The sequence below is a fragment of the Cheilinus undulatus genome, linkage group 12, assembly GCF_018320785.1.
Source record: "Cheilinus undulatus linkage group 12, ASM1832078v1, whole genome shotgun sequence".
NCBI lineage: Eukaryota > Metazoa > Chordata > Actinopteri > Labriformes > Labridae > Cheilinus > Cheilinus undulatus.
In genome coordinates this window covers 30037792-30064685 of record NC_054876.1, presented here as the reverse complement: position 1 = coordinate 30064685, position 26894 = coordinate 30037792, and the positions used below count along the sequence as shown (strand labels likewise).

Below are 26894 nucleotides of genomic sequence, written 5' to 3'. Positions count from 1 at the left end.
AGCATACAGAGAAAGCTACACAGAAATGTTTTAAAGACAACAAAGTGAATGTTCTTGAGAGTCTGAATCAAAGCCCAGACCTCAATCGAATAGAGAATCTGTGGCTGGGATGAAAGGGGCTGTTCACGCCTGATCTTCATACACCTGACAAAACTTGAGCAGTTTTGCAAAGAAGTATGGAGTAAAATTGCAGTGCCCAGAGGTGCAAGCCTGTTTGAGACCTATCCACACAGACTCTGGGCTGTGATTGCAGCCAAAGATGCATCTACTATATACTGACTTGAAGTGGGTGAATATTTATGCAGTCACTTATTTTACATTTCATACTTTTATTCGATTGACATTACTTTGTAGAAATCTGTTTTCACTTGGATATTAATAATGGGTATTTTGTCAAAAAGTAGTTGATTTATGATTCTTAAAAGGGAAAACATCCAAGAAGGTGAATACTTTTTACAGGGACTGTATGATTCAGTATTAATGTGAAGGTCACCCATACTTCGTGTACGGCTGCAACACTTTTTCATCATGCATGTTGTATTTTTTTAATGAACGATGATATAAAGTCAGATGGTCCCCCTCTCTTTTTTTAGCCCAGAGGATGAGGTGTTCACTATTTCCAAACAGAATCTCAAATCTTCAATCATAACAGTTTTTCCATTTCATTTTAGTCCATCTTAATGGTACAATATATAATATTTTACATGGGAATATCTACAATAATGTAAAAAATCCTATGTTATTTTGGTTGAATGCTTACATTACTTCAAATATTTCAAAAAGTTTTCTGAACCAGTGAAATTCTTCATTTTTCATAGTCGTAGCGGGACACAGTTGTCATGGTGGCTCTCATCAGATTGGCCATGATAGACACAAAATGTTAGTGCCAGTCTGTGGCTATATCTCATTCATGTTTCGTGCTGCTTATTTGTGATGGAGCATGATTATTCTCTGTCATCGGCTTCTGACACCCCCACAGCCTCCCAAGCCCCATCAAGGTAAGGCCCCAAGAAACATTTCCAAGTCAAGTAGGGACGTGCTGCCAAGCTCCATCCACATCTACTGTGTAATTCTTGTTTTGAATTAAGGAGTCTTCAACTTAAACTGCACTACATAGAGTGTATCTACAAAACAGTAACCGCTGTTTTCATTTCATGGTATAATTTTACATAATGAGGCAGCAGAGTAGAAGCTGTTGAAATTGGCCTCAACGGTTTGAACCGCGAGCTACTCACAAAGCTTTCTCTAACCAGTGAGACCATTTTTGACAGCTTTTCTCTCTCATTATGTGAAACTCCTAAAAGAAACAAAAACCAGGGTTTACTGTTTGGTAAATGCACCTTCTGGGCTGCCTTTTTGTTGAATAGAGTTCTAAATTCAAACAAGAACTGAGAAACAGAGGTGATCTTCCACCATCGTTTGAATGTGAGCACCCTGTCTAAAGAATTTAAATACTATGCTTTTAAACAGTCTTATCTGCCTTGTCTCTTGTGCATAGATTTACTCTCTTAATATCTTAGTAATATTAAACCGTGTAGATAATGAAATCCCCAAATTATTAAGAATTTAACACTGTGGGATATTTTTCTTGAATTGTTGCACTCTTGGTCATCTATCACAATGTTAAACCCCTTGCCATCCTTACTTCAGATGAACTCATTCTCACTGGGATTTTCTTTTTAGACCCAATCATGTTACTGACCTGTTGCAAGTTTAATTTTTGCTCTGTGAGATGCTTTATCCGGTGTTTTCTTGACGCATTTCATCACAGTTTTAGTCCTTGTTGCCTCTGTCCCAACTTTTTTAAGGATTTTGCTGGCATAAAATTCAAAATGGGCATATCATTTTACAAAAACAATAACATTTCTCAGTTTTAACATTCTGTTCGTTGTCTTTTTGTTAAATATGGGGGTTCCATCATTTTCATTTTTATTGTATATTTAATTCATTCATTAATGTATTTTTGTATTTTTTTCACCAAGAATTTTGTTTTATTGAGAGGGGTTCTTTTGTGTTTTTATGTTTCTAAATGACTTTCATGTTTATAATAAGAAAATTCAATAAACATAATTCTGACAAAAAAGGTGGGGTTTCAGCGTTTTGGAAATCATCCTATTCTGATTTTCTTCACATTACCATACAAACAAAATTTGAGGAACTGAATAGCATGTAAATTGTACCATTTTATCAAACATTCCCATGCATGTAAAAGAAGAAATGAAAAGAAGAAATGTACCATATAACTCTCCTACTGATGTGAGAAAAGATGTTTTTAAAGTCTAAACTCTTCTTGGTGGGGAAGGAGAATTGTAATGACAGACTGTTATTTAAAAACTTTGTTTTGCATGGGCTTTTGATTTCACAAAAGATGAGTCACTGTGATCATAGAAGAAATTAAAGTTTTTCTGTGCATAAACAGCACTTCTCTGTTAATCTATGGCACAAGAGCATGGTGACATTATGAGCTTTTGTTTTTGTTACAAAGGATTAACTATCTTACATTCCTAGTGGTATCAGACTGTTTCTATACAGCCCTGCTGTATTCACTGTAAACTCCAACAAATCTGATACAGGAAAAGATTCAATCATCCAAAGGATCCCATATATAAAGCCATAAAACTGCTTATGACCCACAGGGATGCAAAACAAGCTGCTGGGACAGTGTTAACCACTTGCCTTCCTCTCACCTTTTGCCAACATGACAAAAAAAATCACATATGCCCTGTCATAGTCTTCTGTAAACACTTAAATTACGATAAAAAAGTCGGAGGAGAATCTGTAAATACTAAGCGGAAGATTTTCAATCACATAAATTTGATTTAGATAAGCTAGGTCCATTAAAATCAAGCTAATCACGCCACATGTGGCATATAAAATGTGTATTTAAGAAATAACAGAAACAAGAGTATTTTTCCTAGTGTTTGCATTGTTAAACATATTTCCCCTTAAGTTTACTCACAGTTTTGATGAATCATAGGCAAAATGGGAATTTAGCAGTCGCCTGTGATATTTTTGACCCCTTCAACTCACCGTAGCCAAACCGGAAAGAGCCTCGCGGTAAAAGTATTTCGCGGGAGAATAGCAAGCCAGTGTCAGGCAGCAAAGTGTCAACACGGACAATAACAACGACTAAAATAATACTACAATGAGTCTGTGGGTGGACAAATACCGACCGACTTCTCTCGGGAAACTCGACTATCACAAGGAGCAGGCGACTCAGCTGAAAAACCTGGTGAGAGCATTAAAACCATTCATGATGATCAACTACTCAGGCTACGTTAGCGTTAGCATCTCTGTAAAAGGCTTCAGAAATTAGTATAGTTTAAGTCCTGTGATGTGGATTGCTAAGTTGACTCATTTTACGGTTAAACTTGCCGTTTGACCACAAGTAGCTGATATTAATAGGCTTGTTTTAATAGCTTTGTCATGTTTTGGTAACTCTGCCATGACAAACTCTGTATGTCATGTCATATGATCGGCACAATTTCTAGATGAATTTAAAACTTTTGCGCTTTCATTGACATGTGTGTAATGTTTTCTTCAGGTACAATGTGGAGACTTTCCTCACCTGCTGGTCTACGGTCCGTCAGGCGCGGGGAAGAAGACCCGAATCATGTGTCTGCTGAGGGAGCTGTATGGAGCCGGGGTGGAGAAGCTCCGCATAGAGCACCAGACCATAGTGGTGAGAGGGAAAATAATAATAACATGAAAACTTACAGTAGTTAACCCCCACCCGACAGAGCACATAAGTTACAAGCAACACTGCTATCAGATGGTTTCTCCGGACATCTCCTGTCAGTCTGGTATTCATGAATCCTTACCCGTGGTGTCTGGTGAGGTTTCAGTTACTTTCATGTTTCGTGTTTGTCTTTACAGGCCCCCTCAAAAAAGAAGATCGAGATTAACACAATAGCCAGCAACTACCACTTGGAAGTTAACCCAAGGTAACTTGTACGCAGTGAATTTGGCATCTTAAACCTCCAGTGAATACTTGTAGATAGTTATTAAACAGACTGAAGAAGTACTGAGTACTTTATGACCTACTAAAGCAAACAGGACCATATGTGATGCGAATGTTGGCTATTTCTATATAATCATTTTCAATGCCTGAAACTGCTTCTGGTGATGTGTCTAATAAAGTGGTTAATATGTTTCAGAAACAGCCTCATTTTAATGTTTTCAATGGCAAAGTTACACAATTAGTAATACGGTTGATATCAAGACAGCAGGATATTATTTGTCTGAAGATACAGAATAAAAGTGTATCTTTGACTGAAAGGAGGCCAGAATCATCACAAACTGAAGGTTTCTCACAGTATCTTAATTTTTCCTTGTTTAAACGTGTCTGAATTTGTATTCCCTTTAATATCAGCGGTAGGTGATGGATAGTTTACAGTAATTCATTAATAATTGAGCAGTTGTGGTTTAAGAATAATCTACTGCTAAGTTTGCTTGTGATAGGCAGTAGCAGAAACTTCCTGTCAGTTGAGTTTGAGTTTTAATGTTCTCTGTCATACAGTGATGCTGGAAACCAGGATCGTGTGGTGATTCAGGAGCTGATTAAAACAGTGGCTCAGTCTCAGCAGATCCAGTCAAGCGCCCAGAGGGAGTTCAAAGGTAGGAAAGGCACAGTGCTAGTTAGTGCTGGGTAATTAATACAGTTCAACTTTTACCACAGTTTTGCTTCCCATGATTACAGAAACAAGATAATTGCGATTACATTATTTTCCATAGTTTTTGTTCATAGATTTGTTTGTTTTTTTGCCTTGAAACTATTTTTGTTCATTCATAGTTTTTATATATCATAAATTTTTTTGTTTTTTTACCCATTTATATTCATTTTTGTTTTTTAAGTGTTAGGAGTGTTTAAGTTTAATAAATGCATGTGATACAGATGTTTTACAATCAATGTGTAAGTGTGTTTAATAACTGTGATTTCAATGCCAATCAGAATAATTGTGAGGATTTTTGCCATTATCATGAAGCCCTTGTGCTGGTTATAAATCAAGTCACGTTCTTTTATTAACTTTTGCACTAATGCCTCCTTGTTGTAACCTGACACACCACTCATAGACAGCGTTTGGGAAAGGGCAGAGCCTTAAAAAAAAACTTGGAGGGTGATTGGATGAACGTTCTGTCTGTCACATCTTTACGGGCCAATCAGAGCAACAAAATACATGACGTAGCCGCTACCGAGGTGCGCCCCTACTGAGGAGTAAACTCCATGGGGAACTGCGTAACGCGATCTGTGGTGACTGAAGACACATCAGTACACGACTTTTGTCGTTTTTGAAAAGAAAAAACTCACTACTGTTCTTTGTTCTTCTGTTGACGAAGAAATGTCATCAAGTTCTGATAAAACTGGTACTTTAGCAGCATCCACACTAATCTATTCTGTAATAATTGCGCCGGTCACTTGTTGCTGCTTGCATACGTCAAGACTTCGCCACGCCTGAAAGTACTGCCCCTCGTCACTGATTGGTCCTGTCACTTTCTAACTAAGCCATAATGTCACACTGTTTTTCTTCTAGTAACTGTTCAATCTTTTTCCCAGTTGTTCTGCTTACAGAGGTGGACAGACTCACAAAGGATGCCCAGCATGCTTTGCGCCGCACAATGGAGAAGTACATGTCAACTTGCCGCCTAATCCTCTGCTCTACCTCCACCTCCAAAGTCATTGGACCAATCAGGAGCCGTTGCTTGGCTGTGAGAGTCCCTCTGCCGAGCACAGAAGAAGTAAGAAGGCAATGTGGTTTAAATCTTTGAGAGCATAAATCTGAAAGTTACTTATAGGAATATCTGAAATGTGCTGAATATTGTGTCACATTTTTTATCTTTTTCCTCCTCTTGTGATTTCCTTTTTGCCAGGTCTGCAGCGTTCTGACGTCAGTCTGTAAAAAGGAGGGTCTGCTCCTCCCTCCTGAACTGGCCAAGCAAATCTCTGAGAAGTCTGGTCGTAACCTCCGCAAAGCTCTGTTGATGTGTGAGGCCTGCAGAGTGCAGCAGTAAGTTGTCCCAAAACGTATTATCCTCCCCTCACAACATTGTCTGTTGATAAGGATGGAATTTCAACAGACAGTATGAGCTTAGTTAGCCCGTTTATCTTTTCCAGGTATCCGTTCTCAGCAGACCAGGATGTCCCTGAGACGGACTGGGAGGTGTATGTCAGAGAAACAGCTAATGCCATCGTCAGCCAGCAGAGCCCACAGAGGTAGAGGAGATTAGGCACCGACTGATAAAGCTAATCAGACTTGTTGGAAAGTTTAAAACTGAATCAATATCTTGTTTTGTTTCAGGCTGTTGGAAGTCCGAGCAAGGCTGTACGAGCTGCTGACTCACTGCATCCCCCCTGACATCATTATGAAGGTAAAGTTACTAAACTTCATCCCCCATCACAAATCTGGAACTATTCCCAGTAAATGTTTAAGAGATGATTGATGATTCTACTTCTAACTCACAGGGTCTGGTGAAAGAGTTGCTGAGAAACTGCGATGGGCAGCTGAAGACAGAGGTGTCTCACATGGCAGCCTACTACGAACACAGACTACAGCTCGGCAGCAAAGCTATTTACCACTTGGAGGCTTTTGTCGCCAAGTTCATGGCCGTCTACAAGAAGTTCATGGAGGACGGTCTGGATGCCATGATGTTTTGATTCTGGATTGACTGATACACATACTTTTTCTGACAGCTGTTCAGAAGCCCCCTCTCATTGAAATCTCACTCTTTTGGTCCCGACTAGCCTCTCAGCAGACTGCATACAGATTTGAATGTTTATTATGTAAGGCACTGAGGTCATGTTGGTGCAGCAAAACATAGATTGACTCAATTACATTGCCGTTTGTTGTTTTAAAATTTATGGATTGTTACCCAAAACTGTAGCACTATTCAGAAATGTCAACTTTCACTATAGTGGTGTAAATCCAAACATAGCAAGTTTGGTGTTAGCAAGCAATGATTTGTATCAAGAACATGTTTTCCTTAACTTTACTGTACATCAGAACATTAAATAAAATTCGTCTGGTGTTCCTGCAAGAATATCTATTTATAGATTTTTTCCTCCTCATGAACATACAGAGTCCTTGCAATAACCCTTTCTCCCTGAGCTTGATAAGAGTGGCATTTTTGGTATTATATAACATGCTGCTGCTGACAGCATTGTGTTATAAAGACAGATGAGAAAAGAGGGATGCAGATGTTCAGTGGCTGGTGTCCTTAGCACAGACTGGTGGGGGCTCCTTTCTTGCATGTCATTCTCCATTCTCTGTTCCCAGTTTCCAACTTTATCTACTGTCTTATTGCTCAAATAGTGACATAAAAGCCCCAAAATAAATAACACAAGCTCCCAGCCTAAATTGAATCAGGGAAATTAGAGAATGCAAGTCTGAGTTGTACAACACAAAGAAATCTGGCAGAGAAATTTATTGCAAATAGCGCCCTGTTGAAGCAGTATGTATCAGTAACAAATCTGCATGTTTAAGTGGGAATGAAATAAAAAATGTCAACCCATACTGGCAGGAACTAAATGGCTTCCACTGTACAGTACATTTAGAAAATATTCAGAACCCTTCATTTAAAAAAAAAAATGTCATGTTGCAGTCTTTTTAATCAGTTTCTTCCCTATTGATGTACACTCAAAAGCACTGTAGCCAAAGGTTATTATAGTTAACTAAAACAGAACAACATACTGAAATTTGAGATTTTTTAGTTGCCTGAAACTAAATAAAAATGAAGCTGTACCAAAAAAAAAACTAAACTAACCTAAAAAATATAGAGACAAAATATCCTTAATTTTAGTGTTTGACCCAACCATACTGGCATCTCCCCGAGTCTGGGGAGTGTAAATTGCCTGAATTGATTGGTTAAGACTTCACACAGTGGTAGTTCTACGTCTGGAGTTGTATTCAAACATCATAAATAAATACAATGATAAGTGAAGAGTAGTCTGGTTGAATGTTTTTTTAAAAATGTATGACGTTCACTCAGCCCTGACGTACTCGAAAAAACCTCAAACTTACACTAAAAGTAATAAAACTAAACTGAAACAAAGCATTTTTGCAAAATAAAACCTAAGCTAAACTAACAAATCAGCAGTTAAAACTAATTAAAACTGGACTGAAATTGAACACAGAAAGGAAAAAACGAAATAAAAATAAAAGCTAATTAAAAATCCATAACTATTATAACTTTGCTGCAGTGATCTGGAATTTTCAGTTAAGTGGCTAGACCAAAGCCTCCCATGAGTGCCAAACACCTACAAGCCCACTTGGCTTCACACTGAGTTTTTTTGCAACCTCTTAGCAGGCTATGTGGGTCCAATCTCCACACAGGATCTATGGAGCTCAGTCAGATTGACCACCAGGTTCTTGTTCACCTCTTTTACTGAGGCCCTTCCCCATCGATTGCTCAGTTTGGATGGGAGTCCAGCTCTTGGAAGCATTCTGGTTGTCCCAAACTTCCTCCACTGAATATTATGGAGGCCATTGTGCTCTTGGGAACTTCAAGTGCTTCAGACATGTTTTGTAGCCTCCCCCAGATCTGTGCCTTGCAAAATTCCTGTCTCTGACCTCATGGATTGTTTTGTTACTCTCATATGCATTGTCAGCTGTGAGGCCCTCTATAGAGAGGTGTATGCCTTTCCAAATCATGTCGAATCAATTTAATTGACCACAGATGGACTGTAATCAAAGTGCAGAAATATTTCAGAAACCGTCAAGAGAAACTGGAGACACCTGAGCTACATTTAGTGTTTTTGCAAAGAGTCTAAATACTTATGTAAATGTAATATTTTAGTATTTTATTTTCAATCAGTTTGCAAAAATTTCTAAAATACTATTTTTGCTTTGTCATGATGGGGCACTAAGAGTAGATTACTGAGAATAAAAAATCTTTTTTTAGACTGTAGCATCAGGCTGCAACATGAGACTGAAAGCAGTTTCAACATTTTAACTTTACTCATACTGTCGGCTCTCAAGCAGGCTAGTCTAAAATGACAATTTTGTGGTTTTAATTGGTAATAATTTAAAACTTACTATATATATATATATATATATATCTTTTTTGGACTCAATAATAAATAATTTGCCATAGTTTCATACAGCTGATTATCCAGTCTACCTTCACTCTTTTATCTGATTATATGCTGGATTTATCTGACTCACATTTGAACTACTTAAAAGTGTACAGTATGATAAAGTGTGCGCAAAAAGCAAGCTTAAATTGAAAGTAGTCAGTGGCTCTTCCATTGTGATTTGAGTGCTTTGTGGTTCATTTTTCTGCAGTATTAACCTCATTTATATTAAAATCCATCTGCGAGAAGTGCTCAGCCTGCATATGCTGTCTTTAGTAAATAGAAATTACAAACTAGTGATAAAGTTATTTCATGTTTTATTTGGAACAATAAGAAACCCAGAATCAGAAAGACCTATCTACAATGACCGAAGTCAGTGGGGGGGCTGGGACTGCCTAACTTTCAATTATATTATTGGTCATGTAATGTTCATGCTTTCACATTTTGGACTCAGCTTAAGGAACATTCAGAAAAACCTATTTGGGTTCACATGGAACAATCTTCGTGCTCTCCCACATCTCTAGCTGCACTTCTGTTTTCCCCACTACCTCTGTCAACACACTATGTCAAGAACAACCCCATTGTTACACAAACTCTGAAAATATGGTCTACTATACGGAAGCATTATGGTTGGCAGGGTGGATGTTTACTGACTCCTCTCTGTCGGAGCCACCTCTTCCCTCCCTCTATATTAGATAATTCTTTCGATATCTGGATGCATAATGGAATCGATAACTTGAAATCGCTGTTCATAGGTATTGAAAAAATCTTTCCCACCTTTGAACAGCTCAGGAACAAATTCCACCTTCCACAATCCCACTTCTTTAAATTCTTGCAGGTTCGCAGCTATATTAAGGCTAATGTGCCGTCATTTCCCTATTTGCCTGAAGAGTTGCCTATGGAGCAGTTATTTTCCTCTGAACCTTTGAAGAGAGGTAGAATATCGACCATTTATAATTTTTTCATTAATTCTTATAATCCCTCTCTAGATATGATTAGAACTGCTTGGGAGGGGGATTTGGAGGTGGCTCTGACAGATGAGGAATGGAATAAAGCATTGGAGGGGACGCACACTACTTCAATTTGTGCCAGACATGGTATCATCCAGTTTAAGGTGTTGCATCGTCTCCATTTCTCAAAAGTCAGGCTCTCTAAAATTTTTCCAGAGGTGGACTCCACTTGCGATAAATGCAAGCTTTCACCTGCATCCTTAGCACACTCATTCTGGCATTGCCCTCATCTGCACACCTACTGGTGCTCGATCTTCCAAACTCTGTCTGATATTTTCAAAAAAGCAGTTCATCCTGATCCAGTGATTGCTGTGTTTGGCATAGTTGGAGAAAAGAACAAAAATCTTTCAGGAACCAATCTCAGAATAACAAAATTTGTAACCTTGTTAGCACGCAGGCTGATACTTCTCAATTGGAAGTCCCAGCATACACCTAGTTGGATCCACTGGATGAGAGATGTGATGCGGCACCTTAAGCTTGAAAAACTCAGGTATATATTGAATGGCTCTTCTAATAAATTTGAGAAAACATGGAAACCATTTATGGAGTACATTAAAACCAAGCTCAATACCCCACAGAGCTGAATGAATGTAACAGTCATAATTAATAATTATTGTTGTCTAAGTACAATGTCACCTAATGTAATATTCAGTTGTTGTTTTTTTTTTTGTTGTTGTTATTTTCCTTAAGTTGACGTAACAGCTGCCTACAATGTTTGAGTTTGTCAAGTTGTGTAAGTCCCTTTCTCTTTAGGTTTGTTGTGTTTTTATGTCTTCTGTAAAGAAAAAACAATAAAATTATGTTTGAAAAAAAAGAAATTACAAACTAGCCATTACAGAGAGTTTTTATAGACAAATGGTGAAGCATGAAATTGTCAAAAAAAAAAAAAAAAACAACAACAAAAAAAACAAAGCAATTCTTGTTATATAAGTTCATCAACTGTCAAAATGCCTGTCAGGTTTCCAACAAAGTTCATTTCCAAAGATTATTTATTTATCTGTTTATTTGTCAGGGACAATACATAAGCATTGCTGCATTTAATTACAGTGCAACCGATGCAATGTATAAAAGACATCTAGCCATGGCTAATTTGCAGTCCTAGTGGATCACTTTCATTTTCTTAAATATAAGGGTCAAAAAGTGCTGTTATTTAAGTTTGTAACATTAGAAGAGATTGAACACCTTACCGCTGTACAATATACACATTTCCTTTACCACACATTAAAAGACAAAAAATCCTTGTCACAACCATCAGTAACAATCCTTGCGTCTCTTAGCTGTGTAGTAGATGATGAGGCCCAGAGTGATCAGCACCCCAAAACCTACGAGAGTCAGGAAGCCCACCACAGGACTCTTGAGCAGAACCTGGCAGCCTCTGCAGGGCTGAGGCATGCTGGGACACTGCGGTTCAGCTTCCGCAATAGGGAAGCCGTTGTGCTGGATGATGTTACGGTAGTTTGAAAGAGACGCCTTGACGATGACCTCTTCATGGACCTGGCCATACAAACCATACCCTGGATCCCTTTGGTCGCTGAGGGCGTACGCAAAGTAACCCTTCAGGTTCACACCATCCAGAGTGTAGGCTGAGGACGAAACAGGAAGATGAAACAGTTCAAGACTCATTTAATTCAACTGTATGAGCTTGTAAAATGTAGAGGAATAGGTGAATGACAGCCAAAAAATATTAGAATAAAAGCATACTTTTAAGTGTTTATAATACAAAAAAACAAGCTTTAAGGGTATCGAAAACAAAAGACAAGTGTTGTACAGTTTATCTTATCTTTAATATTTTTCTACACAGACAGGATATCTGCACACTGCTGTGTTTGGATGCCACCCAGTGGTGACAGAAAACATCAAAAACCTTATCAACCTGAGAGCTCATGAACACCTGAGGTCTTCACTCTGTGTGACCTAAAATTTACAAGGACAGGTAACTGAAAAGTGAGTAATCTTGACTCAGTGATCATGTGTAGATTGTGCATCTGTGTTGACTTTTTTGTGCGTGCTCTGACTCAGCTGACTATCGAGGGGTCAGTGACCCAAATAGCTGTCTAATGATTAAACTCTACGTAGGCCAGAGAGGAGGACAAACTACAGTCACCTCTGAATGATCACACAGTACCCACATGCAGTTATAACAATAATTAGCTTGTAAGTGTTTTGTAGTATTCTGTCTAAAAAAGAACTTTTGAATGCTTGAGTTCTTACCTTTTAGTGCCTCATTGACGTAGTTGTACAGGTAGTAGACTCTCAGACTATCTTTGAAGTGGGCTGGGTCTTCCTGGACCCCGTTCGCCATCACATAGACCGGGACATCAGAGTAGTGCTCCTTCACCTTACACAGTAATACCAGATGTTTAAATGGCAGTTATCAGGCTTAGATATTTAAGATTACATTGTGAAAATCTGAGTCATGTCCAGAAAGTATTAAGACAGTTACACTACTTTGCCTTAAATAATAACTTTAAGATTTAAGGGGTGAAATATGCGTTGGCTTGATATTGCTGAAGCAGGTAGATCAACTGGTCATCTCAGACCAAATCTAAAGCCTTTAGCATAGAAAACCATACATCTGCACAAAATTCACTCCTGATTTTGCAAGACAAGATGACCTGAATCTGCAAAACAGCCAGTCCCCACACACAAACAGTGACTCGGACCTTTTGACTCTTACCCAGTTTAAAGCTTTCCTCAGACCCCAGGGCACGACAGGCATCGAGGACATGATCCATGTGGTGTCTATCATGTGTTGGACCTCTAGCATTGCTTTGTAAGTGTACCTGCAGACATGAAGAAGCTGTATAACATAAACTGGCTGTGACCTAAGGTGTATAATTGAGCAAAATCTCACAAGAGGGTGTGATGATGGAGTATCAGAAAGGCTGTGATTATGTTGTAAAAGATAATCACAGCAGTGGTGTTATCAACTACAACTTCACAACCTTAAGAGTGATGTTGCTTCAATACAAAACACTGAATTGGGGCCAAAACCTTGTATCTTCATTTTTCAACATTTTAATTATCTGTTTTTCATAAATCAGTGTTTTTGGTCACCCTTTCAGTGGGTTTATCAAATTTGAAAGCAATTAAAGTGCCAAAAAGATGCTGACTATAAATATTCAGTATTTAATCATTTGAAAAATACACTGTCCTTTTCATTGCATGCTGAAGATAATCACATCAGTGATGTTATTCAGGAAACCCTCTCAACCTTGAGTGTGATATTGTTTAAGTACAATACTTAACAGAAAATAGTAGTAATGGTAAGAATAAAAATCATAATTTTTACTCCACTAACTTAACTTGTTTCATAATTTGACAGTTTTTCCGAAGACACTGTCAAAACTAGATGTGCATATACAGTGCTTGACAAATTTATTAGACCACCTGTCATATTTGTCTCAAAGACCATCCAGCATCATGAAGTGCTTTAATGCAGACTCTTTCATTTTCACTGAGCTCTCCATGTTTTACCATTTTGAACAGAAATGAGGGATTTCAAACTGAATTCACCCAAATTTGAGCCGGCTCACTGGGCTTCTCTGAGAAGTCAGAAATTAATCAAGCATAACATTCAACCACTAAAACTATTTTTTCTTTTCAGGAATGCTAGTAAATAACTATAAATTGACATAATAATCAAGAAATATTAATGTGCTTTACTATTTTTTCAGGTTTTTTGTAAATCAGTAAATTTGAAAATTCATGGATAACAATAATAATTATATTTTAGCATTAAAAATATCATTTTGATTAAAGAGCTTCTACATATTGGTGTATTAACCATTGCAGAAACCTAAAAAATGATTTGGGTAATTACCAATTCTGTTAATTTAGAGCAGCTGTAGCATAAACCTTACTTTGGTTAGGGTTAGGTGGTCTAATAAATTTGTAAAGCACTGTATTTTTTTTAAACCATGACTAAAAAACATTGGCCAACCTAAAAGATGAAAAAATTAGAGAATCTGTTAATTTCTGTGCAAAAAAAAAGTCATTACAATTTGGAAGGGGTTAGATTATAAAGTTGTATATTTACAATAAATCAAACTTAGTATTCCAGAGTTTAAAAAGTTCAAAATTTACAAGAAAAAAAAAGAAATTTCCAAGTTTAAAAAGTTGTCAAATTTGACATTAGAAACTCACAAATGTCAAACGTAAAATGTTTTTAAAACTGTAAATTTAAAACTGTAGTTAAAAAAAAAAAATCAAGGAACCAAAACAGTGGTTGGATTTTCCACTTTATAGTCTGCATTTAAAACTTTTGAAGTTAAAAAAAGAATGAATCACTTTGTAAACATAAAAGTTTTTCTTGGAAATTAACATCCTCTTTATTATTTTTTGGAGTAGCCCTAATACACTGTCAATAAATGGATAGTTTATATATGAATCTTTTGTCAAGAACAAGTGTATGTATGCCTTTTTTGTTGAGATTTTGTAAATGAAAACAATAAAAACTGATGTTTAATTTTTGCAAGTGGGTCATGGGTGGGGCTTAGCTTTAGTTAATTATGAGTAGGAGGGGCCATAAGGAAAAAAGGTTGGGAACCACTGCACTTGCAGAATGTCCAACTAAGTGTTGTCTGTAATCTCCTGAGGTCCGATGCTTCTATTAAACTACAGTGAAAAAACGATTTCCTCTTACGAATCCTCTTTGGCATGTGTCACCAGCTTTGTAGTGAAGTGACTGATGGCGAAGAAGTCGTATGTGCCTTTAACCAGCTGTCTGTCTTCCTCATTGAACACTGGGAGGCTGTAGAAATGAACACAAAGAAAACTGGCATGTTATATATACTGTAGTATTTGACTAAAATAAATGAAAAATGTTGTATTGTTCTCCTTCTATCCTGAATTCAGTCGTCTTCCATTTTATTCAGTGCTTGGTTGAAAACAGTAGATAATTCCTCATTGTGGCCAAAAACATTACTGTATACTCTAACTACATGACACAAGTTTAAAGTAGTTTCAAGTAGTTTAAAGTTTAAAGTATTAGTACTCAAGTGAGTTGAGCTGACGAAGCCAGCTCCTCATCCCCAGTGGATAATCCCCACCGCCAAAGATCGGCTCTGCAAACCAGCCCACAGTGAAGTCTAAGACTCTCTTAGCTGGTTCCACGTCCTCACGGCTGAAAGAAAACGCTGGTTCCGACCAGTCCATGTGGAGATTCAGAGACACCTGAGAAAAGACACAGAGTGCACCTGTGGGATTTTTTATTTCTAAAACAAACAGAAGAAATGCAGGCATGAAGCATCATGGGTTAATAGACAAAAAGACACTATGCACACAGTTATACACAAGAAATGCAATTCAAAAGAATCTAGAGCAAAAGGACTGAAACAAAGCAACATTCAGGAACTAAGTAATGAAGTGCAGCATAATAGTATAATATTTCTGAATGGCTGAACTACTGACCTGTCCTCCCTGAGTGTGTCTGAACTCACGGTCATAAGCATGCCAGGCCAGAGCGTGTGCCCTCAGCATCTGATGACCCTCCTGGTAGCTCACCATTTCATCATTGGGCTCATTCAGGGTGATCCACATCTTCACATGGGCACCAAGTTCTCTGTAACAGAGTCTGGCATACTCCGCAAACGCCTCAGGAGTCTCCCTGAGAAAATTAAGTCAAATACAGATTGCAGAGTCATTGAATGTAAAGTCATCCCAATATATCAAAAACTATAGATTCTTATTTGTCAATCTCTCATTCTCTCTGTTCTTGAGTGATAAAAGATTCCCCTGTTTCGAGGTGACAATGCTGGTTTTCCTGTGATGAGTTAATTATAGACATTTTCTTCAGCTGTTGAATAATTTATTTCATTATGTCAGGACAACAAAGCTTGTTTTTTTGGTATTAAATCAGGATAATTATCTGTCGATCTACAAAACAAACAATGCTGGTTGCTGATTTTCCAAACCACATCATGCCATGCTGCTGGTGGTCTTCCTGATGAGGCCAGTCTACAGGGGTATTTGGGTATCTTTGAAATTGGGTTGTATGAGATACTTGATGATAGTTGTGCCATTAGCCTCAAGTGATTTCAGTGAGTGCTGCCCCATTAAACAGGATATGCTAGCTGAAGCTAGGCTATACAGTGTAGCAGATGGGTACAGTACCTCTGCTCCCAAATAGCTGTTCAGACGCTGAGGTGGAAGAACATATAGCTGGTAGCTGAAGCTTGCATTGCCAAATAGTGCCAAAGAAGCTTTCTCAAAAATGCAATGCTTACATTTTTTTTCAATATGGCGTATAATTGTGCCAGCATTGTTTTTTGGCCCATTTTGACCCAAAGATTGCCAAATTGTGCCGAGAAACCGTACCTGTCTGCTTAGCTGTAGATCCTAATGTCTCCAAGCTCGTCCTTTGTGAAGAGCCAATACTCACTGAAATAAACGGAAGCTAATACCACTACTATTGCCAAATACCTCATATAAACCAGTTTCAAAAATACCAAAATCAAATTGGAAAAGGGATCAAGCACCAGAGCAGATTTTTGATCCTGTACGGCTCTAAACTGGGGCTTCCATAAAAACTAATAAACAAATAAATAAAAATGATACACCTTTAATCTAACACAAATTCATGTGGCAACATGTGAAGAAAACATTTTTTGTTTATTAAAACAACAGTAAATTTCCTCCAAATACAGTTAAGAGAGCAGATATGCAAGACTCTTTCAAAGACATTTCCAGTATTTTGATCAAATGATTATGAATTAACTGTTACAGGAGTATTGTAGAAAGGTTAGCTTTATCTTCATCAGATAAAAGAGATATTGTCTTCCTCGTCCTATTCATTAACTCCAGACAAACCTTGAGATTATTGTTGTTGTAAATAAAGCCTCATAAACATAGGTTTAGAATACCTCATTAAAGCTGCAGTAGTTAAAGGAGCTTTACTTCTACAATCATCCTCACATCCTACCTGTTCAGCCATTTGTTGGTGGCGTCTAGTGGAGCGGGCAGGCTGCTGCGCTGGCGTGTGTGGTGCCACAGCGTGACCACAGGTGTGACGTTGGCATGCAGCAGCTGACGGGTGAAGCAGCGGTAGTAGCCCAGCAGGGTGCTGTTGGGATGAGCCACATCACCCGTAGGCACCAGAGCTGACCAGTTAAGGAAGAAATGGAAGTGATTTACTCCCACCTGTCGGATTTCATCCACCTACAGAGAAGGCAGGGGATAAACATGGCACTACTTTTTATTGAAAAATGTTTTAGTTGCTTGGTCATGACATCTAAAGTGCAGCAAACTTTCCTGGAAATCAGTTCTTGCAATACCTTTAACAGTCCAACCAGCCAAGTTTAATACACTGAAGGTGAGGTTTATCAAAGAAGCCTGTTCATCCTTATATTTCTCTTTATGAAATGGACCTCAGTGAAAAAGTCTGGACATCCCTGGAATAAATATATTTCAAAATTTAAAACTTCATCTAATGGACTGCCCACCTGCTGTCTGATGGTAGCATAATCTGCACAGTGTGTGCTTCTGCGTAAAGGTGGTGCGCTGAATCCCTCCAGCTTCATCAGCTCTCCGTTGTTGGAGATGTTCCACAGATACACACTGGGGTCTGCAAACTGGGTAGGCGTGGTCTCCACCTGTGAAATGTAGAAAAATGGAGTAACACTTCTATTTAAAAAAAGGTGAAGTGGGCCAGACAGATAAGGACTGTTGGTGCTTTGCTGCTGAGCTCAGATGGCCCACAGAGGGAGGTTTTGTGGTTTATGATTAAGGGAAGAATTATCATGGTGGCTGTCTCTGAGTTGGACTTTCACCATGAAAACTGCAAGTCAAATATTATCTATGAACATTATTAAAGATAAGAAATTACATAGAATTGATACAGAATATATAATAATCATGACAGTCATGAAGGGACTGAATATTGAAAACATGAAACTGTCCTTTTTATTTTTTGCATTGTCAACAAAACTCATGTTTCATCCAATATGAGTGAAGTTAATCTCTGAACCATGTTAATACATTGTTAATATTTTCTCAGATTCTCTTTCTGAGGAAGTATTCAGTCATGACTCATTCAGTCTCAGACCTTTAACCTGTAGCAGTGCCCATAACTCTTTAATCTTCCCAGAAACACACATACAATTTATGTGTACATTATAACCCCTTATCACATATAATCACACAATCAAAATCATATTTACCTGTATGGACTTGGCAGAAACTCCCCAGGCAAAATCACATGGGAAGGTCCCCTGTGCAGGTCTGTTCTCTGGAAGTTCTGGGAATCCGTTCTTCTGGATGACATTTCTTTAAAAATAATGGGTGAAAAGATGAGGCTGCTTAATAGACTGCATTTAGAGGATGAAGTGGAAAAAATGTAAAAAAGAATCATAGAGGGAGGAAATATTGTGTGGCATACCATTTTGTACTATATCATTCAGTATTGTATCGCACCATACCATACCATTCTGTACCGTATTGCACTGCACCTTCCCGTCCCGTACTGCATCGCACTGTACCGTTCCGTCCTGTCCTGTACTGTACCATACCATACTGTACCGTACAAAAGCATATTGTACCATACCATACCACACTGTACCGTACCATACCATACCTTACTATACCATACCAAACAATACATTCAGCAATACAAAATCTGCATCCATCCCATGAGTATTTTAACACTAAGATACGGCCACTCTAAAATACTTGTTAAATGGTAAAATATTTAACAGACCTGTATAAAGCTTTTCTAGTCATCTGACTACTCAAACTACCTGTTACACTGCATATCACATTTACTCATTCATACACTGAAGGTGAAGGCTGCTATGTATAGTGTCTACATTTGAAATGAAGAAATCACTGTGTCAAATTACTCATACTTAAAAACAGTGACTAAGGTCTGTCATAAATCAGGACAGAGTCATGAAACACAGTGTACCTGTAAAAGGTGGCAGACGTCTTTGGTTCCCTCTTCATGTCAGAAGTGTTGAAGTCAACATAATAAAGTCCTTGTCGTATATCATATTCCCTGTGCCACTCAAAGCCGTCGATCAGAGACCAGGCTGTGTATCCGATCACATTCACTCCATCTATCACGATAGCTGTGTAAAGATCAAAAAGCTTAAGTAATTTCTTTCAAAACAAGAGACGTGAATGTTCATGCAGTTTTGGTGACAGCATCATCATTTCTCACATTTTAGTGCTCCTGCGATGAACCTCTTGAGATAGTACATTTGTTTTGGGTCTTCTGTCTTGGTAGTACCAGGGACGTGCCTGTGTAGAGCAGCAGTAAAAATGAGATGCTTTCATCATCATGACAACACAGAAAGATCTACTCAACATTGTCTGAACCTACCAGCCACTCTGCACCACAAATATAGGTGGCCTGTTGTACTCAGCGTTGACCCAGTACAGCAGCATCCTCAAGTCTAGATCCTCCTGCTGTCCAAACTTCAGGAAGTCATTCATGAGCTGGAAGCTGAGGACTGCTCCGTGAGAGAGAGCGAAGAAGTCAGCCGTCCCCCTTATCTGGTCCTTCTCCTCCTTGGTGAAGGAGGGCAGCCTGGGGCCCAGCCTCGCCTTCATGCAGGGTGGATAGTCTCCATCAACAAAGAGTGGACGGGCGAACCAGCCCAGAACGTGGTCCAGGGAGCACTGGCACTCTTGCAGGCTCTCCAGACGGGTACGACTTGGCTTGATCCAGTGAGAGGCCAGCGCGATCGACAGACTGCCCTGCTGACGCGGGCGATAGTGGCGATCGTAGAGATGCCAGGCAGCAGCATGGGCCTGAGAATGGGTAAGAGGGAAGGAAAGATTATGGCTAGAGAGAGGGAGAAGAGGATGTCAAAGAGAGTAATGAGATTATACTGTTATATATATTCAAATAGACTGAAAAATTCTTGATATTTGATGGATTAACTAATTAAACTGACAAAAGAAAAAAAGCACAGGAAGACAACTGCATACACACATAAGTAGGGTTTAGTGGAGGAGGGACAATGGTATGGGGCTGTTTATCAGGGTTTGGGCCCCTTATCTCAACATGACTGTGCCCCACTGCACAAAGCAAGGACTACAGAGACATGGTTTGATGAGTTCGGAGTGGAAGAACTTGACTAGTCGCACAGATCTGACCTCAACCCCATGACCACCTTTAGGATGAAATGGAATGAAGATTGCAAGCTAGGCCTTCTGATCCATCATCAGTGCCTGACCTCAATAATGCTCTACAGAATGAATGAGCACAAATTAGGATAAGATGTATTTCTGTTATTTAGTTGCTAAAGTTTGTGTAAGGGAGTTTGCCTGCAATTGTTAATGAGCTATTCTTCTTTCTCACGCTTTTTAAAAAGGAAAGATTTTTTTAACCCTTTAGAGTACATGGCTTCAAAACCTTTTTGAATGAGGGATTATCAATGGACTTAACTTAAAGCTTTAAATGCAAAAATTATTTAACCTTGCATAGCAGATGGACATGTCAGACTGTCATCATCTTGAAAAGCTCCAATCCATAACATTTGTGCCAAACCAAAAACGACCAATCAGCATCAATTGAGGAGAAGGCCCCAAGTGTCGCAGTTAGGTCAGATGTTGCTATAGTATAGCAGCAATTCCATCTGACAGTTCTTTATTAACTAAGAAGCAAAGAAGAGCCTTTGAAGCTTTTCATGACGAGAAAGATGTTCCAGTCTTCTGCCGACCTGTTTCAACATGGGTTTGCGATCATTACAGGTGGGTTGAATTGTACTGTAGGCCTGTGTATGCAATGGCTACCACCATGGTAGCCATTAGCTTGGATGTAGCTGAAGAAAAGCTGCAGCTTAATCAGACCTTGACCAAATGTCTTTATTAAATCAAGAGCAACACGCCAAACCAAAAGTTTATCTTAAAAGAGAAGATGTTTTTGAGCGTCTGCTGATAGGCTTCAGCATTAGTTTTTTTCCCCCAGCATGCTTCGGCGTTCACTACAGTAGCGCTAGTCTGTATAGCTCAGGTTAGCATTGGAGATGCGCATTGGGCATGCAGAACATTTACCCAATCACTTTGTGAGAATTTTTTTTGAAGTCCTGTCCTTCCCAAATGCTTTGTATGTGAGGTTTCTGAAATGATTGACAAATATATTCATGCAATGGATATATGAAACAGTTTATCTAGTGTGTCAGGTTATAAATTGTGTTATAATAATAATAATATCACCATTTTGGGTGGGGTTGTGGTGGGGGGCTCAAAATAATATTTTCTCTCAGAGCCCAGAGATACATGGAAGAGACCCTGGTTACATTATCTCAAACTGCTTCAAATTTATAGAGTTAGTGCAATTTTTAGGGAAATTTTGATTATTCAAACTTTAATGCCCTGTGTATGTTTGATGGTAATTTTGCAGAGAAGTATCGTTAAATATACCTCAGAAATGTTGATAGTTCTTCAACCACTGAATACCAACCAAACTTTGTCGTTAAAAGACAAAAAGCAAAAGCTTTAAGACTTAATTTCTGTATTGCAAAAAAAGATACATAACTTTGTTTAAGATTTCTCCTCACCTTGAGTAGATTATGTCCCACCCTGTACGGAAGATCAGGGTCGTTCTTAATCCCTGGAGCGACCACACCAGACCCGTACCCGAGCCGTGCCACCACAAACGGATTATCAATGGTGATCCAGAACTTCACATCATCCCCAAAAGTCTGGAAACAGAAATCGGCGTAATCCTTGAAAATCTCCACCAGCTCCGGGTTGCTCCAGCCTCCCAGAGTCTGCTGCAGGTGGTCGGGCAGGTCCCAGTGGTAGAGCGTGACCACCGGCTGCACGCGGACCTCCTTCAGCTTCTTGATCAGGTTACGGTAATAATTGGCTCCGATTTCGTTGTAGCTCCCGCGGGTGCCGTTGGGAAATATCCTAGACCAGGAAAGGGAGAACCTGTAGTGGCTGACCCCGAGCTGAACGATGGCTCTGATGTCGGCGGGGATGTTGTGGTAGCTGTCGCTGCCTACGTCTCCCTTGATAATTCGGTTCCCTCCGCGCGTAAAAGTGTCCCAAATGGAGGGCCCTTTGCCATCCTTCTCAAACGCGCCTTCCACCTGGTACGCCGCCGTGCCCACCGCCCATATGAAGTCTTTGGGAAAGGTATCATAGAGGAAAGCCTTGTCTCCAGGATTGGGCAGCTTACTGAACCGCCCCCAAGTTTTCAAGCCTGCGTTGGGTTTTGCTGGTGCACAGGTGAAGAAGAGAAATGTAAAAAGGGCGAGAAAAGCACCCATGGTGCCTATCAGAACTGGGTGTCCAGGTCTTTGATTCTGATCTTCATTGAACCATGCCTGGAGCTGACTAAACTGCAGGCCAGCCAGCTGTGAACTCACCACACGCCGCCTCTCCAAATCTGTCAATTATTAGCCAGAGCACCTGACGCACGAAGGTCTCCAAGCACAACAGGAGCCCCAGTGATCCATCTCACCCACATCAGGGACACATTAAACTGCAAAAACCCAAATCCAAGCAAGTGGATTTTTCTGATTTTTAGTCTAATTACACTTATTTTAAGCCATATTCACCTGGAAAGTCCAGAATATCTCAAGATATTAAGAACAAAAATGAGGCTGATGTCTTAAGTCATCACTCAATACAAGCAAAATTTAGTCATTTGTCTTGAAGTGAGATTTATGAACTAATTGACCTCATTTCATTTCAGTGCACTCAATAAGTAAACCTTACTTGACCCATTGGCTGTTGTTTTCACTTAAATGAGCAATGCAGACCTCATTATTTTATTCACATCATGATTCAAGTTATTTTTATCTGGACTTTTGGGCTGAGAATGACTTAAAATATGCCTAATACACGATCTCAAACCAAAAACTTCACAAATACGCTTGCATAGGTCATATTTTTGCAGTGTAGTTCAAGAGCAGAGCTCATATTCATTTAGATGGAGCCTTTTACCTCAATTTGATTGTACCCCATTAAAGGGGAAGAATGGCAGTGTGACCCAGGTGCAAATGCCTGGATAGGATCTCAGTAACATCTTCCACTGGAAAATAATCTGATAACCACATTTTAATGGTACGTCTCTGCAGCATTAGAAACTCATCTACATTATTCACAGGATCAGGGGGAGTCAGAAGTGAGTGCAGGCTGTGATGATGGGGGAGAAGATGTAAACAGCACCAATACACCACATACTACATCTTAATTTTCCTGCTTCAACAGTGTTGCCTGGACACTGTCATCTTGGTTTCTATGGCACCTTCATCCATATGAGGAGGTCTGAGCATGGCCTTAGTAAAAAGGGGAAAGTGGAGTTGACTACAGAGGGTGGTAACAGTAGGGACCCTTATTGGGCCTTCTGTAAATGTAGTTTTAAAAAGTCATTGTCACGAATGTCACAGAAAACTGAAGGTTATTTTTAATTCTCTAAATCTTAAAATCCTGAAAAAAGAAAAAAAATCTGGGTGTTAAAAGCTACACTATGTGGACAAAAGTATTTAGCCGCACCTATTAATTATTAAATTCAAGTGTTTCATTCAGACCCATTGCCACAGATGTATAAAATCTAGCACCTAGCCATGCAGTCTTGCATTTACAAGCATATGTGATACAAAATAGGTAATTCTTCATGCATGGTACTATGAAGAATGCCTCCTTTGCAATAAGTCTGTGAAATTTCATCCCAGCCGGATATTCCACCATCAACTGTAAGTGATATTTTAAGAAAGTGGAAGCGTTTAGGAACAACAGAAACTCAGCCATGAAGCAGAAGGCCCCGCCGCTAAGTCGGCGGATGCCGTATAAAAGTCACCAACACCCTGCTGATTCCACAGCTGAAGCATTATAAACTTCCACTGACATTTAGGTAAGAAAAAAACATGGGTTTCCATGGCCGAGCAGCTGCACGCAAGCCTCACATCAACAAGGCTAATGCCAAGTGTCAGACTGAGTGATGTAAGGCACACTGACACTGGACTAGCAGTGAGAACGTGTTCTGTGGAGTGACAAATCACACTTTTCTGTTTGGCAGTCAGATGGGTGAGTCTGGGTTTGGCAGATGCTGGGAGAACAGTCCCTTCCTGACTGCAAAGTGCCAGCTGTGAAGTTTGGTGGAGTAGGGATAATGGTAAGGGGATGGAAAGGCAATGCCCCAGCATACCAAGACATTTTGGAAAATGCTATGCTTCCAACATTATGGCAACAGTTTGGGGAAGGCACTCTATTCCAGCATTACTGTGCCCTAGTGAACAGAAGAGTGGAGGCTGTTATACCTGCTAAAGGGGGCAAGTCAATATTAAAGAACATGTATATAATGTCATTACAGGTCCCGTTGGTGTGACAGTCAGATAAATACTTTGATCAATATAGTGTATCTGAATGTCAAAAAAGCGCTTATTCCATCCATCCCTTATCTATAATGCTAATCCTGTTCAAAGTAGGAGCCAATCACAGCTATCATTGGGCAAGAGGCTAGGTACACCCCAGACTGGTCTCAGGTTAATCCCAAGGCTGACATATAGAAATAAGCAAGAAGTCAGGCTCACCCCAACGAGCAAGTTAGAGCCACAAATCAGCCTAATGGACATGTCTTTAGACTGTGGGAGGAGCCATGCATGCATGGGGAGAATTTGCAAACTCCACTGGGTGCTTGTTGGGCTGAGGTTGATGTGGCCTAGTGTGATTATTTTTCACGGGCCCCTTTATCACAGCAACACCCCTGGATTTGACACAGATGGCACGTTTTTATGAGCATGTTTTAATCAAACAAGTTTCCTGAGATGTTCACAATAAAACTATAATTTACTGGACAGGGGCTTTTAACTTGAGGTAAACTACCTGACTATTAATTTAAGAGTCATGAGTTTGACTTTGTGTGCTCAAGATACAACCCCATAGAAGATCAGCATCCATGGTCAGTCACTGATGATGACAACTGGGAGCAGAACATGGTGTGTGGGTGATTTTCCATCGAGCTGAGCTGCACTGGAAAGTTCCCATCTCAAGTGTACATGCATATTCAATAGACAGCTCTGCTGCTGTATAGAAAACACAGGAAGAACGCCAACAAGGGGAGCTTAGCAGCCTGAGAGCACTGAGGGTTTATGCTGCAACTGTTTGTGTGGTTAAACTCAATGGAGCGAATACACTGCAAATACTGAAAAAAGTCCTGATCCAGATCAAATACAGGGCTTGAAGATGCAGGAGAAATGTACACAGCTAAATTTCAAATTAAAGACGAGCTCTTATAGCTTAGTAAAGTGAAGCAAAAGGTGCTTCATAAAACACACCATACTTTGGGTACAGTTGGGTTAAGACTACAAAGAAATGACTTTACTTACTTTAATGTTGAACTTTTCATGAACTGAGTTTACTCAAAGGTCTAACTAGGGTTAGGAGAAGGAAATTAGCAATAGCATTAAACTCTGTGTAGGACATCAACTATGTGCTCTGAACTGAAACTATGCAAACTGGATCACCCCTATGAAATCAAAATACATTCAAATGCCAGGTGACTATTTTTCATTCAAGTAAAAGAAGTGTGGTGTGCTCTTGGCTTCAGTAGAACCTTGATTATTTTTTGTTGCGGTCTATTTTGTGCCAAGAAATGCATTCACTGGAAAAAGAAAGGTGTACAATTAAAACATTACACAATGCAATTTGTCTTTGATGCCTATAAATTTAGTTAACAGAACTCATACTGATGCGTCTTTTTGACCTACAAAACCAAAGCAAAGGAGACCTTCAGCCACAAGACTGATTATTTCTATAAAGGATGTTTTAGTATCTCTACTACCAGGGGTAGATATCAGCCAGACTAGTTGAATATTGTTATAGTGTGTTCTTCTGCTGCATTCATTGTTACTTATATTTTTGTAAACAGACCGTACTTGTAAAGCACTCTGATGATCACTCAAATAAATTCTTCATCACCTTCACATCACACTCATACACTGATGGCAGAGGATTCTCTTAAAGAGGGGAACTGTTGGCACTTCAAACATTCACACACTGTGGTAATGTGGTAGAAGCAACATGGGGTTCAGTGTCTTTGGCCGCATTCGCACTGCAGGCCTCAATGCTCAATTTTTACTTTTTCCTCAGATCCAGTTTGTTGTTTTGCTGTTCACATTACATTTTAAATATACAGACTGCTGTGAACTGTAAACAGGTCACAATTGAAAACACCTGAACTGATCCGACAGACCAGCTCATAAAACGTGATCTGATGGCGACCGCAACATTGACTCAAGTCTGCAGCCTCTTAAAAATTTGCTTTAAAGGGATACTTAAACATTTTGGCAAATTCGTCCATTGCCATAATCCCTATAGTCTTAGTAATAGGTTCATTACCTTTAGTTGTCGGTGCAAGCTATTTTTAGATCGGCTGTTGCTGGGTTAGGACCTGCTGTGCCAACTCAATGTAAGCAGACGGTATTCCGGCTTTCCCTCATCAAACTCATCAAATACACAATCCAACAACTCCAAAATGCTCTCGTGGACAAGTTGTGACCTGCACATTCACCTCACCATGAAATAATAACATATAGTTGTGTAACATTACGACGCATGAAGGAAATACTCGGAACTATTTCTTGAGTAAACCACTGGGCGGAGTGACACAGTGCAGCAGCCACGCCTGGATTCCTGATTCCTGTTTGTTGCACGTCTTCCCCCACTCTCTCCCCATATTTCCTGTCTCTATTCAGCTGTCCAATCAAATAACAGCAAAATGCCAAAAATAATCTTTAAAAACAAGGGTTTGCTATGATACTGCCCCTAAAGTGCTACTTGTATAAGCTTCACAAGTACTTATGAGGTCTAATGCCTCACTGACTGCCTCTGTCACTGCAGTCTTCCATGCTTGTTTTGAT

General features: G+C 39.3%; 2 protein-coding genes across 2 annotated transcripts; one reads left to right on the top strand and one right to left on the bottom strand.

The window, feature by feature from the left end:
- Positions 1 to 3050: 3050 nt before the first annotated feature.
- Positions 3051 to 7035, top strand: rfc3 (replication factor C (activator 1) 3). Its single transcript, XM_041801539.1, has 9 exons — positions 3051 to 3232; positions 3545 to 3682; positions 3877 to 3944; positions 4520 to 4617; positions 5555 to 5736; positions 5869 to 6005; positions 6113 to 6211; positions 6297 to 6366; positions 6461 to 7035. The coding sequence occupies exons 1-9, from the start codon at positions 3146 to 3148 to the stop codon at positions 6650 to 6652; spliced, it is 1071 nt and encodes a 356-aa protein (XP_041657473.1). The 5' UTR covers positions 3051 to 3145; the 3' UTR covers positions 6653 to 7035.
- A 3910-nt stretch (positions 7036 to 10945) lies between these two features.
- On the bottom strand, positions 10946 to 22365 carry kl (klotho). Its single transcript, XM_041801533.1, has 13 exons — positions 21582 to 22365; positions 19397 to 19827; positions 19235 to 19314; positions 18980 to 19142; positions 18237 to 18342; positions 17520 to 17669; positions 17000 to 17235; positions 15490 to 15685; positions 15074 to 15252; positions 14723 to 14830; positions 12755 to 12860; positions 12289 to 12415; positions 10946 to 11660 (listed from the first exon to the last, which is right to left on the bottom strand). The coding sequence occupies exons 1-13, from the start codon at positions 22296 to 22298 to the stop codon at positions 11329 to 11331; spliced, it is 2931 nt and encodes a 976-aa protein (XP_041657467.1). The 5' UTR covers positions 22299 to 22365; the 3' UTR covers positions 10946 to 11328.
- Between the last annotated feature and the right edge of the window lie 4529 nt (positions 22366 to 26894).